The 17,476-nt window shown below is 30.8% G+C and overlaps 5 protein-coding genes across 8 annotated transcripts; 1 reads left to right on the forward strand and 4 right to left on the reverse strand.

Annotated features, from left to right (window-relative positions):
• Nucleotides 1–2,225: 2,225 nt before the first annotated feature.
• LOC113862956 (pentatricopeptide repeat-containing protein At5g15980, mitochondrial-like) lies at nucleotides 2,226–4,713 on the reverse strand. Its single transcript, XM_027496283.1, has one exon. The coding sequence runs from the start codon at nucleotides 4,633–4,635 to the stop codon at nucleotides 2,737–2,739; it is 1,899 nt and encodes a 632-aa protein (XP_027352084.1). The 5' UTR covers nucleotides 4,636–4,713; the 3' UTR covers nucleotides 2,226–2,736.
• A 948-nt stretch (nucleotides 4,714–5,661) lies between these two features.
• LOC113863870 (short-chain dehydrogenase reductase ATA1) lies at nucleotides 5,662–6,651 on the forward strand. Its single transcript, XM_027497629.1, has 2 exons — nucleotides 5,662–5,714; nucleotides 5,847–6,651. The coding sequence occupies exons 1-2, from the start codon at nucleotides 5,662–5,664 to the stop codon at nucleotides 6,649–6,651; spliced, it is 858 nt and encodes a 285-aa protein (XP_027353430.1).
• A 1,206-nt stretch (nucleotides 6,652–7,857) lies between these two features.
• LOC113860760 (stress-induced protein KIN2-like) lies at nucleotides 7,858–8,438 on the reverse strand. The gene is made up of 3 exons (XM_027493266.1): nucleotides 8,338–8,438; nucleotides 8,175–8,243; nucleotides 7,858–7,996 (listed from the first exon to the last, which is right to left on the reverse strand). Exons 1-3 carry the CDS (start codon nucleotides 8,404–8,406, stop codon nucleotides 7,919–7,921), a joined length of 216 nt encoding a protein of 71 aa, XP_027349067.1. The 5' UTR covers nucleotides 8,407–8,438; the 3' UTR covers nucleotides 7,858–7,918.
• A 2,269-nt stretch (nucleotides 8,439–10,707) lies between these two features.
• Nucleotides 10,708–12,150, reverse strand: LOC113860761. The gene is made up of 3 exons (XM_027493267.1): nucleotides 12,097–12,150; nucleotides 11,914–11,982; nucleotides 10,708–10,776 (listed from the first exon to the last, which is right to left on the reverse strand). Exons 1-3 carry the CDS (start codon nucleotides 12,148–12,150, stop codon nucleotides 10,708–10,710), a joined length of 192 nt encoding a protein of 63 aa, XP_027349068.1.
• Nucleotides 12,151–13,630: 1,480 nt separating this feature from the next.
• On the reverse strand, nucleotides 13,631–16,266 carry LOC113860758 (S-adenosylmethionine decarboxylase proenzyme-like). 4 transcript variants are annotated; one of them, XM_027493262.1, is made up of 4 exons: nucleotides 16,161–16,266; nucleotides 15,947–16,003; nucleotides 15,176–15,325; nucleotides 13,631–15,078 (listed from the first exon to the last, which is right to left on the reverse strand). In XM_027493262.1, exon 4 carries the CDS (start codon nucleotides 14,914–14,916, stop codon nucleotides 13,831–13,833), a length of 1,086 nt encoding a protein of 361 aa, XP_027349063.1. In that variant the 5' UTR covers nucleotides 14,917–15,078; nucleotides 15,176–15,325; nucleotides 15,947–16,003; nucleotides 16,161–16,266; the 3' UTR covers nucleotides 13,631–13,830. The 4 variants fall into 4 exon arrangements, with proteins under 4 accessions (XP_027349063.1, XP_027349064.1, XP_027349066.1 ...); XM_027493263.1 differs by having other exon boundaries at nucleotides 15,947–15,992; nucleotides 16,161–16,260; XM_027493265.1 differs by having other exon boundaries at nucleotides 15,176–15,321; nucleotides 16,157–16,250.
• Between the last annotated feature and the right edge of the window lie 1,210 nt (nucleotides 16,267–17,476).

The following is a 17,476-nucleotide window of genomic DNA, read 5'->3' on the forward strand; positions in this document are numbered from 1 at the left end:
AGTCTTCAATGGCCAACCACATTATGCCTAAGAAACATAAAGACAATTTCTCAGGCAATGTTCACAAGAAAGTTTGAAAAAATGAAAAAAAGAAACTCACATTATAAACGTTAGTTTCAGACTCAGTGATTAGAGATGTACTATCATACCGGACCTCAATTTCTGCACAAAGTATTGGGTACCATGAAAAGTGATAACTCTTACTTTGCTTTCAAATAAAGTAAAAATGTGGTTATAACTTAGAACTTGGTTTAGGTGGTTGAATTTGGAACTACAAGATACAGGGTGGTTGGGAATAAAATATTAAAAACTGGGGGGAGAAATAAACACACACATCTATTAGTTGGCAATAACTAGTTAAAATTTTATTTTTTTAAGTCGCTATCTTTTTTCCCCAAAGTAAACAAGGTTGGGGACATGAAAATTTGACAGATGAAGCGAATCCAATTTCGTTGATGGTCCTAATTTTGTTGCTATTGTTGTTGAACTGATGGTCCCATGGTTCTCTGTTGTTCACAATTTTTATTGGTATTATTGTAATGAAAAATTAGCTTTGCTAATAATTATGCCCCAAGTTTATCATAAATTTATGTTAAAATGCTTCTTGTTACATCAACAGGGGTAAAACAGAATAAATACTTCTGAGACAGATTTGATGCATGTGCATCCATCTAAAACCATTATTTTTTAAGAGTTATATGTTCTTTGAACAATTACAATGTTAATGTATGATTATTCGGAGAAATCATGCTGAGATAAGCCAATATAAAAATACAAATAAAATTATTGTTCTTTTTCCCTAATGGTCACCAAATTCTACAGAAATTAAACACATTCGAGTCTTAAGGGAATTTATATTGCTTAATCTGTTCCATTGATCATATATAAAATTACAAATTGTTAGATTAACTTGTTATAAACAATCTAATCCCTGCTCAAAAGAACTTCTAAACTGTTGATGGTTACTTCATCAAGCTAATTCGCATTTCCTTGTATTCACGAATTATGCAAAAATATGTTTATAAAAATATCACTCCCTTTTTTATTTTGTTTTGTTTTCAAAATGTATATAAAAATGGTAAACATGTTTATATTTTTTCCATAACAAATCTTTAAAAATAAAATATTTTTTTATATTTATTAATAAAAATAGAAAATGTTTCTTCAAGCAATTAACCAAACAAGCCCTAATTTCATATTAATTAATGGCAGAGTCAACTAAAACCATGAATGTTGAAAGGAAAATCGAAAAACACGTCTAACAATATGGTTTATTTAATGCCCATTTGATTTAGGGTTAGATAAAATTAATTTTAAAATATTAAATATAATTGAGAAACATGATAAAATTAATTTAAATTACATAATTTACATTAAAACATATATTTTAAATTGAAACGTGTAAGAGTTAATTTTAAAAATTTAAAAGAAATAGGGACATAACTACATTATGTTTGATTTTAGCTTTCGGTTTCAAATCGAATAATTTATGCTAAGAATTTCCAAGATAATTCAAATTGGCATTGACATGACATCCCTATAACTGACGTGAGTTGTTTGAATGTCATTCCATATCGGCAAAGTCAATAAAAGAGGAAATTATGCATCGAATAAAAAAGGAGAGGAAATTATCGCTTAAGCATTGCTTCCTCCTCAAGAATGTTTTTGTTTTTTGGGCTCATCCCACTCTATCTAGCAGGATTGCAACCATCAGTTTATTGGATCAATCAATGGGGCTAATATTAGTGAAGCCCAACATTTAACTTCAAAATCCACCAGTGGCAGTTGAAACTTGTTGCCATTACAAAATCCAAAAGTAACATTTAGAGAAAATAAAGAATAAAACTCAACAGTATATTTATAGTGATGTTCCTTTATCTTAAAACACGTATACAATGAACGCTTATTAAGACATAAGAACAATTTTCTTATTAACTATATTTATTATTTATAAACTCTAATGGCTGCAATTTTGGGCTAAGTGAAGGGAAAATGAATGATAATTTCATTCGTTCTTTCTTTTCATAGTGATAGAGCCTTATGCTGAGGTCCATTTGGAAGTTAAGCTAGATCACCCTTGCCCTCGTAATACACTATCAAATAACTACGGCACAAAATGTGTATTTTGAGTTACACGTCATAATAGTTGTGAAGAATAGCCAATAACGAGTAAAATGAATTAAGGCACCGAGGCATTGTTAGAAAGTAATTCAACCTATAGAGTAAAACATAAATTTCAATTATCTTGTGTTCACACGGTAGTATAATATTCTTGTCGTTGTCGAATTCTTACGGTTGTCGCTCCTCCTCTATCATTGAAATTGGTTAAGAAACACTGAAAACCAAGCTGAGAATAACTAACCAAGTTTGGCAACTCCAATAATACAGACTCGAAACATACTAGTGTCCCACTATTCCATATGAAAATGGTTCAGTCAAAGAACAAATGAAGCCCACTAATGTCAAAGCACCAACCAAAGAATTGGTTTGCTGTCCTTCAATCAATAATGATGTTGAAGACAAGAGCTACGAAGTACATCAGAAACGCAAGTTGCAAATTGCAAGGGGAAAAAATCTTAGAACGTCAAAAATTTTGGTTTTTTGGGCTTTATTCAAGGCAAGATTCAACTTCCTTTTTTAAATTACGGACAAAAGAATAAATTCTGACCAAAATTTCTGAACAAACGCCATTGTACATTCTTCTTAAGAGTACAATATGAGATATGTTCTGAAAACTTAAGCAGCCAACATACCAGAAGAAGCAGCTTCTTTAGAGTTCATGGAACAAAAGAGATTCAAGACATCTGCATGATTGCGGATGTAACGCGGACATTTAGAGAGGAAATTTTGTGCTTCATCATGCCGTCCATGCTCGAAAAAGGCTTCAAACATTCGTAGAAACACAGATGTAGATGGGAACCTCTTTGATGTCATCGCCCTGAGAAACAGTATGGCATCATCACCACTTCCACATTTTGACAAGTGTTCAAAAAATGGATCAGTGTAAGGTGGAAAACCGTGGTTTCTCATTAAACCCAAAATATTTAAAGCATCTGCAAATCCTCCCTGAACCAACAACTTAGTTACCAACAGCTTGTAAGTAGAACGCCGGGGCTTTAACTCTTTTTCATTCACCAGTTGACAAAGAATCTTGCATGCATCTATTGCCTTATTCATTTGGCAATAAGAATTCACTAACAAATCAAAAGTATAGCCTGAAGAAGTGACCCCCTCTTTCTCAACCATCTCTTTAAAAGAATCAAAAGCTTTGTCAAGGTTCCCAGCTACAGTGTGTCCCTCGACCAAAGATTCCCAAGTCTTCTGATCTGGATTAGACCCAGATGCTTCAATTCTATTCACGAACTCGTGAGCTTGTTCCTTGTTACCAGTAGAACTAAGTTGAAAAGCAATTTTCCTCCGTAAATTACCACTAGCAACAAACCCACAATCTTCCATTTCTTTCAAAACCTTGTTCCACTCTCCAATCCGACCAACACTGGTTAAAGACTTCAAAACAGCATTAACCATAGCATCGGTCACAGCATTCCCACTTCCAGTAAAAACCTTCACAACCCTTGAAAACAAATCCATATCCAACTGCTTACCAGCAACAACCTTTCTCAACAGAAAGGTTGCACACTGTGGCGAAGGTTTATTTGCGCCAGCCATAGCAAACTCATAAAGTTCCACAGCATCCTTAATCATTCTCCTTTTCCAAAACCGCCCCAAAACCTTAACAAATGTCTCAACCTCCATCTCAAACCCGGCATTCCTCATATCACCAACAAGCTTCCAAAACCGATCAATCGAGTCCTCCCTCCCCAACACCCTCGCCATCGCATTATAAGTGCATCCATCATGCTTAAATATCTCACTCTCCTCCAACCACCTGAAAAATATCAAAGCCTTCATCGGTTCAGAACTCAAATTCTCCAAAACCAACTTAACCATTTCGCCAGAGAACCCAACATTCAACTCCCTAATTTGCCTCTCAACATCATCATCCCACACATTGTGCCGCACAATCCTACACACTCTAGAAAAACTCTTCTCATTCGATTTATCAAACAAACCCTTCAATTTCATCACATCACCATCCATTCCACCCTTTTCAAAACACTCCAAAACTCTCTCTTTCACACCCTTGGAAATCCCATAACCCTTTTTCTTCATAACACCAACCATTTCCCAAAACTCATCAACAAAACCATTGGTCCCCAAAACGCGCAGCATCGAGTTGTAGCATTTGGAGCTCAACTTCTCGGGGTCGTTTTCCGAAACCCATTGGAAGAACCTCCGTGCCACGTCAGCATTGGAATCGAGCTTCCCCAGAAGCGCGAGGACAGCGTCATGATTAATCGAAACGCGATTCGAATCAAGGAGATTCTTGACGTCGTCGGAATCCCTATGTTTCGAGAAAATTTCGGCGACAAGGACGTGATCGGAATCTGTGTGTGCAAGAACGGGTTCGGAAGAGAAAGAGCGAAAGCTAGGGTTTAAAGGGAACGTGGAATTGGTGGTGAAGCGAGGGATAACAGAAGAGAAAGAGCGAAGCACCTGAATGTGTTGCGAATGATTGGAAATGCGATGATGAGAACGAAGAAAAGGTTGAAGAAGACGCCATTGGTGTCTCATTGCTGCAAACAACGAATCGAGCAATCGAGATTTTGAGTGAGAGAGAGAAAAGAAGAGGAAGACAGAGAAGCACTTAACTAGGGTTTTAGGGGATACCCATTTTGCTGCTTTTTTTTTTTTGTGATTTGTAGATTTGGATTCTGATTTAGGCTTGGGAAATCCATTGGGCTTCATCTTTTTCTATTACTATGGTCTTCATAGGTTGAGGAAAATATTATTTTAAGGTAAAAAACTAAAATAATATTTAAAAACTATTTTTAAAATTTTTGACGGTGTTTATATTAAAACATAAAAATGTAAAAATATTATCTACTCTCTAAAATTATATTATCGGTTTTATTAGACTTTCTCGTGGTACATATGATTAACCGTAGTTCTTAGAAAATTATGATCAAATTCAATGATTCTTCTCAATTAAGATTAGGCTTTTTCATTTGAAGGGATTAATTTATTTATCACTATTTTTTCAAAAAACAAATGTTTGGATTTACTCAAAGAAGAAAATGATTTTGTATTTTTAAGTGTTTGGGGTTGGAAAAAGCTGTTTTCAGAAAATTGATTTTTATAAATAATTTTTTGTAACAAATGAAAGAGGATATTATTCTCATTTGCTTTATGCTAATTAATTTCCATGAAATAAATGGAACAATAGTATTTTTCGAAATTCTTTTTCAAATTATTTGGTATACAAAACGAAGGAGATTTTGTTACAACATTGATTCATTGGTATTATTAAACAAAACATCTTTAAAGATTAAAACTATTTGCATTATATTATTTGCCTTCTTTCGATGTTATTGGGATTCCACTCCAAAAGTTTTTGGAAACATGAGATTTGGATGAAGTTATATGAACCAAGAACATGAATGAAGAGAATAAAATCCAAATAAAAAGAAATGAAGTTGAGTAGTAGTTATAAGGTACCATAAGCATGTTTACACAAATGGACGAAGGATTTTTACACAGCTCTTTAATTGATCAATATATAATTGCTGAATAAAAAGACACCAAACAGAACACAATGCAATGGAGCCACATGTGACTCAGAATGTTGAAACTCAAAAGCCATCTGCAAAAAGGTTTGTGCTTAGTAATCTTGTTGATAATATCATTTTCTATATCAACAATCATGTATAAGAATTTCAACTTAAAAATAAGGTTTGTTGCATTATTTAATCACCCTTTTTTTTCCTTTTCAATTCATTGTTAAGGCTAGAGGATAAGGTGGCAATTATAACTGGTGGTGCAAGAGGAATTGGTGCTGCCACAGCTAAATTGTTTGCAGAAAATGGAGCACATGTTATCATTGCTGATGTGCTTGATGATTTGGGTGTCACAGTGGCTGAATCCATTGGGGGACACTACATACATTGTGATGTGTCAAAAGAAGCTGATGTTGAATCAGCTATTAACCATGCATTGGCATGGAAAGGCCATGTAGACATAATGTTCAACAATGCTGGAATTTCTGGTGATGAAGAAAGAAGCATCACAACCCTGGATATGGACCAACTAAAGCATTTATTTTCCATCAACCTTTATGGAACCATACATGGAATCAAACATGCTTCAAGGGCAATGATCAAGGGTCAGAAAGGAGGATCCATCATATGTACTTCTAGTGCAGCATCCATCATGGGTGGCTTGGCTTTACATGGGTATACCATGTCAAAAGCAGCAATGGATGGGTTAGTGAGAAGTGCTGCTTGTGAATTGGGAGTGCATTTGATTCGTGTTAACTGCATATCTCCACATGGAGTTCCCTCTGAGATGCTTCTTAGTGCTTGTAGAAGGTTTCAGAATGTTGATATTACACCTGAAAAATTGAGTGAAACTATTGGAAAGAGAGCAAGTTTACTTAAGGGAAGAGGTGCAACCATCGAAGATGTGGCACAGGCTGCTTTGTTTTTGGCTAGTGATGAGTCTGGCTTTATAACAGCACACAATCTTCGTGTAGATGGGGGACACACATCAGCTGATAGTAAAATGAGTTACATCTACCAAGACCCGAAATGAAGAGAAAATACCAATCAATAAAACTAGCTTTCATTTGACAGGGAGACACAAGAAAGTGAATTAGGCTTTGTTCACATTCAACTTGATACTCTTTAACCTTTTATCTATTATATAGTTCTTTAATTTCCATTCGAGAATAATATATGGTTTCTTCATGGTGCCTTAGCATTCCTTGACATTTCCTATCAATTCTCTTGTATTGTTATTTGGTTACTCCATCAATACATTTTTTCTTTCCAAATTTCACTTGTATCTTTTAATATTATTTATAGAAAACTTTGAATTTTTTTTTAATCATTTAAAAACCAAGTATATACTTTAAAATGTATGGAGCTTCATGACTTTGATCTTGAACATTTGTTTGACTCCCCACACATATTCATTAGAGCTCAGAGGTGATGTAGTTAATCTTTGAAGTTTCTTCTCATATGGATCAAATTAACTCGCAATATCAAAATTACGCCTACCTACACCACAGGATTTGCCACACAAAATGTAATCCATGCTTCAATTGACCAAACTATTAGATAATTTTCTTGAAAAGAACCAATGTTTTCAAGAACAATTTCCATAAACTGTAGTAAGTTGGTCCATCCATTCAACCTCATATAAAATACATAATTCCTATTTTTATCCTCAGCCTCTCGCTCTGTCCTTGAAAAATTAGATTATTTTTAATGTTTTAAGAATGTTTTTTACAGAAATTATGCTGGAACACTTGCATGCAATTTTTGGCAAGATGAGAAGAAAAGAAAAGCACAAATAAGTATGAGCTTGTTTTTAATCAATCACTGCAATTTGATTGAATTGGGCTACAATGGTCCAAAATTTACTTAAGAAAGAAAGACGATTTAGGAGAACATGTTGATCATAATTTAATAAATTGAGATAATTAGTTATTGATATTTTAGGAGGCCTTGGCTTTTGACCTTAGTTTGTTGAAACATGATCGTAGGTAATTAGTAGCTCAAAATGACTAAACACCTCTTTGATTTGGTTTAACTTTAAAAGTTTCCTTCATGATTAAAATCTAGAGAGTATTAAATTATTTAAGATAAAACTCGTTATTTAATTAATTACTGACAGCTACATCATAGGAGTTTCTCTTGTTGAAACAACCAAGAGTTACTCACAAGACCCGTAAAAGGGAGTCCCACACAAATTAGAGCATCTTTTTACATAATGCCCTTGTAAACAAGAAATTAACAAGATTAAAAAACAAAAACTAAGTTAATCTGGATGATCAAGATCCATCCCGCTTAACATTTCACTTCTTGTTCAAGCCAGTTGCATTCTTAACAGCATCAGCAGCTCCTTGGGCACCTGCCATCACCTGTTGACCAGCCTGCAAACAATATAAAAAAACACACATATTAAAGTGGATCAACTATATAATAAAGCTAATATTAACTTAGATCTAGTCTAGTGTATAACCAAACATGCATGATACTCACAATTTCACACCCATTTCATAGATTAACAATTTAACAAAGCATTAAATTTGATGAATAAAAAATTGGAACCTCTTGTATGGTTTCTTTAGCAGACTGAGCAGCATTGCTAGCCATGTCCATCAAGTTGTTAGCCTTTTCCTGTAATATATACCAAAAAACATATATGGGTTATTAACTATTACATAAATTGAGAACACCCAAAAAACTAAATTTGAGTGAAGAGTTAGAAAACCTGAGCTTGGCCTGCGGCCTCTCCAGCTTGGTAGTTCATCTTCTGAGAATCCATCTTCTGGGAATCCATCTTCTTTGAAACTGTAATGAATGTAATGAAGATAAAGAATAGTTCTAGTTTGAGATGAAGATGAATGTTCTTGCACTCTATATTTATATGCAAGTTTAGCAAAGAGTTGCATTGCACAAGCTTTTGCTACCACATGTTTAAGGGGCCACGTGGAATCCTAACATTTTCTTTGAGCGGTTCTTGGGTTGTGCTATTTTTCAGGAGATGCTTTAAACCGGTTCACGAGGAGTTCTGTGGAGAACTTTATGTTATTTTCTGGTAAGTGGTTGCTGATTTCATGTATGAACAAATTCTCTCTAGTGAAAAATAGACATGTTCTTTAGAAAAATGTTTGCGCAGCATTGAAAGTGAACAATTTTTAGGTGTCCTTATTATAGTTTTTAAATGTGTATAAAAAAAAGAAAAATAAGAATACTAATATACAATGTTAAATATAATATTAATTTTTAGGTAATTCAAATAGTTTCCTCTCATATTAATTTTTTTTAAGTTAAAAAAATTCAGATACCGTACATTGATTTGGACGGTTTGAGTCCATAAAATAACTATGAAAGAATCTACAAGCATTTTATGATACTTTGAGCAATTTTTATGCATTTTTTTTATATATCTGCTTATACAATTTATAACTATTGCCAACAACAAACACGAGGCTGTGAAATCTTTTGTTGTGTTTGGCTATTTATTTTCCTAATTTTTTAATAGTCATTATAATGAACAAGACATGAGATTTCTTATATTTCTTCCGTTTTTATATGTCAAATTTTCTTTTCTTACATTTATTAATTAGCGTATGCATTAGCACAATTCAGTTCATCGAAAAAATTGGAAACATATACTAAATCATGTACAAAGGAAATAATTCTCTTCTGTACATATATATATATACAAAAAATTGTAGTAATTTTTCTATTTATAAATATTTACAATTTTTTATAAGATTAAATTTATTTTTTTTTGCTATTAAGATTAAATTTATTTAATATTTATGAAGAGAAAGATAAATATAAAAATTTTATATTATATATAAAATTTATGTAAAAAGTTAACATGAAAAAAATCTATTTTATAAAAAAAATTATATTAATTGTAACACTACATATGTTTTTCAAATCTTTTTGCTATTATAATTATATGAATTTATGAGTCCTAAGATTTCTCGAACAGCTTTTATTGTAACATTAATATCCATCATCTATGTATACTGAATTCTTGTCACAATTAGTGTAAAAATTCTTTGCGCATTAAGTTTTCGAACTTGTTTATCATTTTGAGTGTTAGATTCAAGTGAAAATTGAATTTCAAGTTAAATGAAATATTGATAAGTTAGAGATCTATAAAAAGATAGATCATACACTTATATTCTTACAATTTTGATGTTACATTATAGTGTCTTATTCATTATAAAAGAAAAAAATATAAATATTTTTTTGCTTTTAACCAAAAAATATGTCACCAAACTTCTTTATGATATTGATTATTATTTAAACTTAAGTCAGAAATATGTACCTTAAAGATAAAAAAAGAAAAAGTTAAAAAAAACCATTTAAAAGTTACGTACATTAAAGGTGATAATAAAAAGAAAAATGATAGTTTTGATTTGGACTAATTTATTTTCTTTTATTTATTTTTCAAAAACTTATTTAGTTTGATATATGTTGTTTCAAGAATTTTTCTCTGACACATAGTTAGCCTAAGCCTAAATAAAGATTGTGGAGCCGTAGTAGATAGGTTTGGCATATTATTCCATATTGTTGGAAAATATTTATACTTAGCTAGTATTTCTTCTCAAATAGCTCCTCTTTAATCACAACTTCACATTTGGTTTCAATCATAAAGTGAACTATATATTAAAATGATTTCATGTTAAGGCTTCATATATATGATCATTTATATTGAACCAACAAGGTTGATAATAATATTTAGTTTGTTTTAATATTTAAGTCGAACTTGAGAATTTGAATGTCAACTTATTAACATGGAGAACAACTCATTAAGGATAAATGTATTTGCATGATTCAAAAAAATTCATTTTCTTGTTGTAAAAGAATTATCTTAATATATATATTTGTCGTTGAAATTAACATTCTCATTAGGGATCGAAATGGAATTTAAAGTTTTCTGCACGCAGATGAATCTGATTTCAATAGACTTATGAGAAATTAATGATTACATTTGTGAAATGAAATCAATTTATGATAATGTGTGAGATTAACATGAACACATAAATCTAGGGTTGAATCAACAACGCATGTAGCAATGTGAAGAAAAACCAAATGTAGCAAAATGGTCCATTAATCTTCACTTATTCAATGCATCCTTCACTGCATCAGCAGCTCCTTGTGCCTTGGCCTGGGCCTGTTGACCAGCCTACACAAAATAAAATAAATATCACTTAATTTTTCAAATCCATTTTATGCAGAAAATTCATGTATGGTATTAAAGATGCTAATACATTGGTAGATGGCTAAGAAGTAAGAACCATTTTAGAAATTAAAGTAGAAATTAATGAGTGAAGCTTAAGCCTTAAGGTTTGGCTTTCAATACTAGAGTTTCACTTATTTTTAATTTTAAATTATGACATAATTCATATATTTATTATAGGCCTTTTTTAATAATCCTATCATAATGTGTTTAAAAATTTGTCTTATAATTTAAAAAATTTATTTAAGTATTTATCTTTAATTCATATAGACAAGCCCATAAATTTATCAACACATATGACGAATACTAGCGATTAACACATTCTTTAACACATCATTTTTTATTGATCAACTTATTAAAAAGTTAAAATAATTTTTAAAAAGTTATTAATTTATAAGGTGGGTGCCTTGAGTTTTTAAAATGTTAATCAATCATAAGGTGTTATTTTTATAGTAATTCTTATAGTTATTATTTTGCTTGATAACTGTTTTTAAACATTAAATTTTATTAGTTTAATTATTAAATAATGTGATATTAATATGTTGGTCATCCATAACAAATTTTAGATAAATTAAATGGTTATAAAAATATAGTTTTAAATTCAATATTTACTTCTAACAAAGAAATATATATTCAATATTTACTTATAATTTAAAAAGGTATATTATTATATGCTAAAATAAATTTGTTTAATAAAATATCAATTAATTTTTTATTTGTATGAAATTTTTATGCACGTAATTTATTTAATAAAATATTTTAATTAAACAGTTAAATTAACAAAATTTAATATTTATAAAGAATTATTAAACTGAATAATATTGATAAAAATCACTCTCAACCATGTTTATATAAACAAGCTAACTCACCAAGCTTAACAAGCTTTAATTTATAAAGGTTTAAAGTCAAGTTTATTTAATCAGATCAGTGTCATGCTAAGTTAAGCCTAAAACAGATCAGGTGTCCTATGCGATAATTATTTTCACCCCCATTTGCAAATTAACTATCTCTAATAAAAAAAAATCTAATAGTTCAAAGCCTACATATAATATGTTAACACAAATAAATTAAAACTTGTAGAACCTCTTGGATGGAGTCTTTTGTAGACTGAGCAGCATTAGAAGCCTTGTCCATCATGTTGCTCATCTTTTCCTATAAGATAAACAAGCAATTAATTGTAAGCACTAAGCACTTATATGTATGAATAGATTAATCAAGAATTCAAGACAGCAAGAGACAAATTAAAAGAAGAGAAACGAAATTAACCTGAGTTTGGCCCTTGGCCGCTCCAGCATTGTAGCTCATCTTCTGGGAGTCCATATCTTCTTTTCTAAAGTGTATTGAATGAACTAAAGATATCAATAATTAGTTGTTATGTTTGAGATGCAAATTAGCTTGCAAACTCTTAGATTTATATAGCTTTTCAAAACATTGCATTGCCCAACACGTGTTTTCCCTCATTCTTCGCTTTCAAAATTGAAATTTTCAATGTGCCCTCTTTCCACGGTTTCTAGCTAGGACAAAGTCATGCCATTCTAACAAAGGTAAATATGGAACACTTTTTGAGTGCACAAAACTTTTATGTCTACACACTCTCCTCAAATGTGGATGCAATTTCGGGTTTGAAGCTAATCCACAACTTATTTCCTTTGTTCTTCAATTTATTAAGACTATGTATGAATCCCATGAAGCTTCTGCTAGTTAAAGCAGCATGTATAATATAGAGACAATATTTATTAGTTTCACTTTCGGATTAGCTATGTTCTTGTGGTCTTTCATGGGCATGCATGCTTGTAGAATATCTTACATGAAAAAATCTTTTTTTTCTTTCGTTTAAGAAAAATTGCTTAAAATTGGATTCAGTTGTACAACATAGGAAAAAAAGTGTATAACAGGGATACTTACACTCATTAAATGAACCAACCAATGCATTGATGGATCCAAAAAAAAGATGTGGGGGTGAGAAATATTTAAAGTAAAAACTAAAATAATTTATACTATTATAGTCATCTTATCAAACAAATAGTGGGGATAAACATTGAAGCAATTGAGTAACATTGAATTTAATATCTCTGGATATTAGGGAGAATTTATACATGGGTGTGGAACATCCGAATAATTTAAAAATCACCAAACAATTTCGTACTGAGAATACCTATACTATCAAGAAAAACTTTTTGTAATATAAAATTCACATGATTTATTGATAGTAAAATGTTTGGCATGGACAATAAATATTAAATCGATCGATATTAGTCCATCAAAAAAGACAAAAGATGGGACGGCAAAACTGATAGTTAAGCGTTTGTTCCAAGTTTGTGATTACACTTTCAGGAATATTGTCAAAAACACTATGATCAAGAACATATTCTTTTATATATTAAAAAAAAGGAATATTATTCTTGAATAAATTTAAAAATATATCTTATTACCATAATATTTCTACAAATGTTTTCAAATTTATATAACTAAAAGAAAAAAAAAAACTAAAGATGGGGAAAAAAATATGGTAATAATAAGGTGGAAATTAATGATTGGATGGTCCCAAAATAACTTTATTTGCATTTAAAAAATTGAAGAAAAATACTAAGCAGTATTTTTAAGACATTGTTTGATGAATCAAAAATTAAAAAAAATAGTAAAATGTGTTATTAATGTACTCTCACTGTGATTTTTAATATATATTTTAAATTTTTTAATCAATGTTCTTTAAAAAGTCTATATATTTTTAAGTCTAAACTGAAATAAGCATGTGATAACAATACTTAAAACTATCAATAAAGAAAATGAAGGAAACAATATGGAAGAATTTAATTATAATAGTACATGTATATATTTATATAACAATGAAATATAGGTGCAACACCCTTGAACAAGAGATAGCATCCACATGAAGATTTATTTAAGTAATAAACATAACACTCACAACATAACCCCCAAATTTATTTAAGAAATAACACTTGGCACTGAAGATAAACAACAAAACATAAAAAACCATAACTATATCTCCCTCGCTTCCTCTTCGTTCTCATCCTCACTCCAGCAGCATTTCAGAATAGACCTGGGAGATCCACAGCCATCAGCAAGAGAAAAGCTATAGTACACAACTGCACCTCCTGCTCCAAGCACTTCATTGCTCCTCTCTTCACAGTAGTATCCTTTAATGTCCAATGGAAATTTGTCAAGTTTTTCACCATGCATGTCAATGTGCAAAGCAACAGAAAACTCAGCTGGACGGAAGCATGCTAAAACCCTTTCAACAAGCTCAGTCAGAGCTATATCTTCATCATAGTCATAACCCACAGCTTCAAAACTTGCATAACTGAAACCATCTTCAGGGGTGACATGGATAGTGGATATTGCACTACCCTCTATTCCATTCATTGAATACCCACAAGGATCAAATTCAAAATCACATATATCAGATTGTGGAAGGATCTTCCTGATTCCAGAATTTTCAGTCATCAAAGCAGCTGAAGATGTATTACTTTTGAAAAATACAGATGCGCTTTTCTTATCTAAACCAGTCATGCACATCTCAAGACCATACACAGCTTCTAATGAGCCTTCTGGTTGTGCACTTGCAGAGTAGACATGCCAAATCTGTGACTTGTTAGGGTTACCCATAATATAAGCTTTGCTACCAGAATCAAGGTTGCTAAAATAACTGTCAAGAACAGCAACTTCCTCTGAAAAGCTACGATGAGGGAATGGCTGTGCACCAGGGAAAATGAAGCTTCCACGAGTGTACCTCACGGATTTCACAGCAATGTCAAGAGCATCAGCAAATTTAAGAATGACAGGGATGGACAGAAGCAATTTTGTAGTCCCACAAGTTTTGATAATAATTTTATAAGGATAAACAAATAGACTTGACTCCGAAAGAACATAAGAGTCAACATAATCATTTGAAAGTGATGAAACAATGGTGCACTCAGCTGGGTTCAGAATCTCATCCAATTGATCTTTACACAATGCTCGGAGGCCTAATCCTCTAGGGTCAGCAAACGCACCTCCCTCAAAAAATGATATCTCAAGCCTCTTTTCGTAGCCTTCAAAACCAATAGCTGAACTTGTCAAGGCCATCTTGACTCAAAGAAACAAAAATCTTGGTGTGCAGATAGAGAACAAGAAAAGCAAGGAAGAGGACACAAACAAGAAGAAAAGGAGACTAGAATAATATAACAATATGCAAAATCAAGGGGCTATGTCACAACCAACCAAAACTCAGGATGGTTTGCGGATGCACTGCACAGGAAAAAAATATTAAGTGTTAATCAACAAAATCAATAGACATTAAATGTTTCCATTTATCAGGGAAAAAAACAACGAAATAGAAACTAACGTTGGAGTATGCAGCAGATCTGAACTTCTTGATTCCACCGTGTGGTCGAACGTCTTCAATGATGTAATCGAGAGGAGCTTCGTACAAAAAGGACTTACTACTGGACTTCTTTTTACCACCCTTAGACTCCATCAGTTCATTCAGACCTTCCTGCCAAAAGAATAAAGCAAAAAATCCATGACCAAATAGGCCAGTAATTACAATACAATCATGATGTCTAGTTTTTTCACATGTGAGGGAGACTGAAACATATGAAATTATGAAAGGAAAATTGAAACTCTCAACAAATTCATCTTTTAACATAAACTAGTATAACCTCTCAAAATCTTGAATGAACAAATACATCCCTATTGTTAAATGATCATACCAATTTCATAACCAGTTGATAAACTCGGAGGAGTATTCTATAATGCAATCATGCCCATATTGCATGGAATACAAATCAACAGTATTAACAATTCAAAAAATGTTCCCAACCGACAGTATCATCAACATTTAAAAAATTAAATTAAAAATTATAAAAAGCATTGAGAACAATGAAGAACAAGAGCAAAAGCTTCCAATCAATTTTTTAAAAAAGAAAGTTAACATTTTTAATACCACAGAAAGCCTTGCAAATAATGCCACAACTCCCGAAAAAGTAAAGTTTAATTCCGGCTCTCATTCAACTCATTAATTCGTTCAAAAATTGATCGATTCATAAGTATTCCTCCAAAACATAAACACGAATCTTAAAAAAAATAATAATAAAAATAAAAATCCGATACTTACTGTTTTAAACAATGGTAGACCAATCTAACTTCTCGTATATTCCCTCCTCGAATCAAACTTCAAATCAAAATTAACGTAAATGAATAAAAACAAAAGGTAAAGACAAAAAACAGAGCAAAAACAGAATCATCAGAAAATAGTTATTTTGCCACAAAATACAAAAACTCAAAATCAAAAAAAGAAAAAGGAAAAAGGAAAATGGTAATGCACCTACAATATTAAAGAAATTGAAGGAATGGAAAGGAATGCAGAGAAGTTGAAACAGAATGGGTTTTACAAATGAAAATTTGTTGGGTGTTAGCATGTCGTAGGAAAACAGAGGTGAAGCTTATATAGGGGTGGGGCGAATGTACAATGACGATAATGCCCCTAAGCTATTTTTTTTTCTTGCTTTCGCTTTCCGCGTCCTCCCAATCTTATAATTGGCAAAGAATCTCAGATTACGTGACAAATAAGTAATTGTCTAAATTTTGTTATGGGGTTAGATTAATCACCACTCATTTTTTAGATTTATGTGTTTCTGGTTTTTTTTCAATAAAATTTCATATTTAAATTTCATGTATACAAAAGTTACTGTTAAAAAAAATAAGTTTCATAATCTTATATCTTTTTTATTTAAATAATCCTTTTTAAAAAAATAATAAATTAAAATGTCAACAACTTTTAAAAAAATTAAAAAAATAGAGAAAAATAATGATAACATTGCTGATAATATTATATATATATATATATATATATATATATATATATAAAATAATACTTAATATTTGAGTCTTTAATTTAATTTATATTTAACGAATTATAATTTATTATTTTATTGATCGTTAAATATATATACATATAATATAATAAAAATTATAAATTTTATTTTTTTATTTTAGAGATGAATTTAAATTAAATCTCCGTTTGTCTATTCTTTTTCTTTTAATTAAGAAACATTGCTAAGTGGAACTAATTATAAAAAAATGTATTTAAAAAATATTATTTTATTGAAATGTTTAAAATATTATCATCATTATTTTTTTTCTTTTACTTATCAATGTTAAAGTAAAGCTAAAAGAGAAATTATGATTTATTAATTTTTCAAAAATAACAAATGAAATGAGGGAAAAAGGAGTTTTAAGTGAAAGGTAAAACAAATAGGTGAAATATTTATCAGATAAAAAGTCCAATGGAATATGTATAGGTTCATGTACTAGAATTTAGATAGTTAATGTGAGAAAGTGTGTGAATAGTGAATTGAATCAAATTGAATTGATTCTGAGGAGAAAAAAATTATTTTAACTTTATCTTTCCTTTTATTAGTTTAGTTTTAAATTCAAATTTGATATGATCTAATCAAATTTAAAGTGGCTTAGTATAGGTTTTCTTTTATTTTCTTTTGTTTAAATTAAGTGGAAAAACAAATCTCATTTCATCTCTTTTATACATTTTCCCACAAAACATTTATCTTAATTTAAACATAAAAATTATATAACAAAGTTAAAACACAATACCGAAAAACATATTTTAAACTAATTTAAAGTTAAT

The sequence above is a fragment of the Abrus precatorius genome, unplaced genomic scaffold (assembly GCF_003935025.1).
Source record: "Abrus precatorius isolate BTA unplaced genomic scaffold, Abrus_2018 Scaffold3, whole genome shotgun sequence".
Lineage (NCBI taxonomy): Eukaryota > Viridiplantae > Streptophyta > Magnoliopsida > Fabales > Fabaceae > Abrus > Abrus precatorius.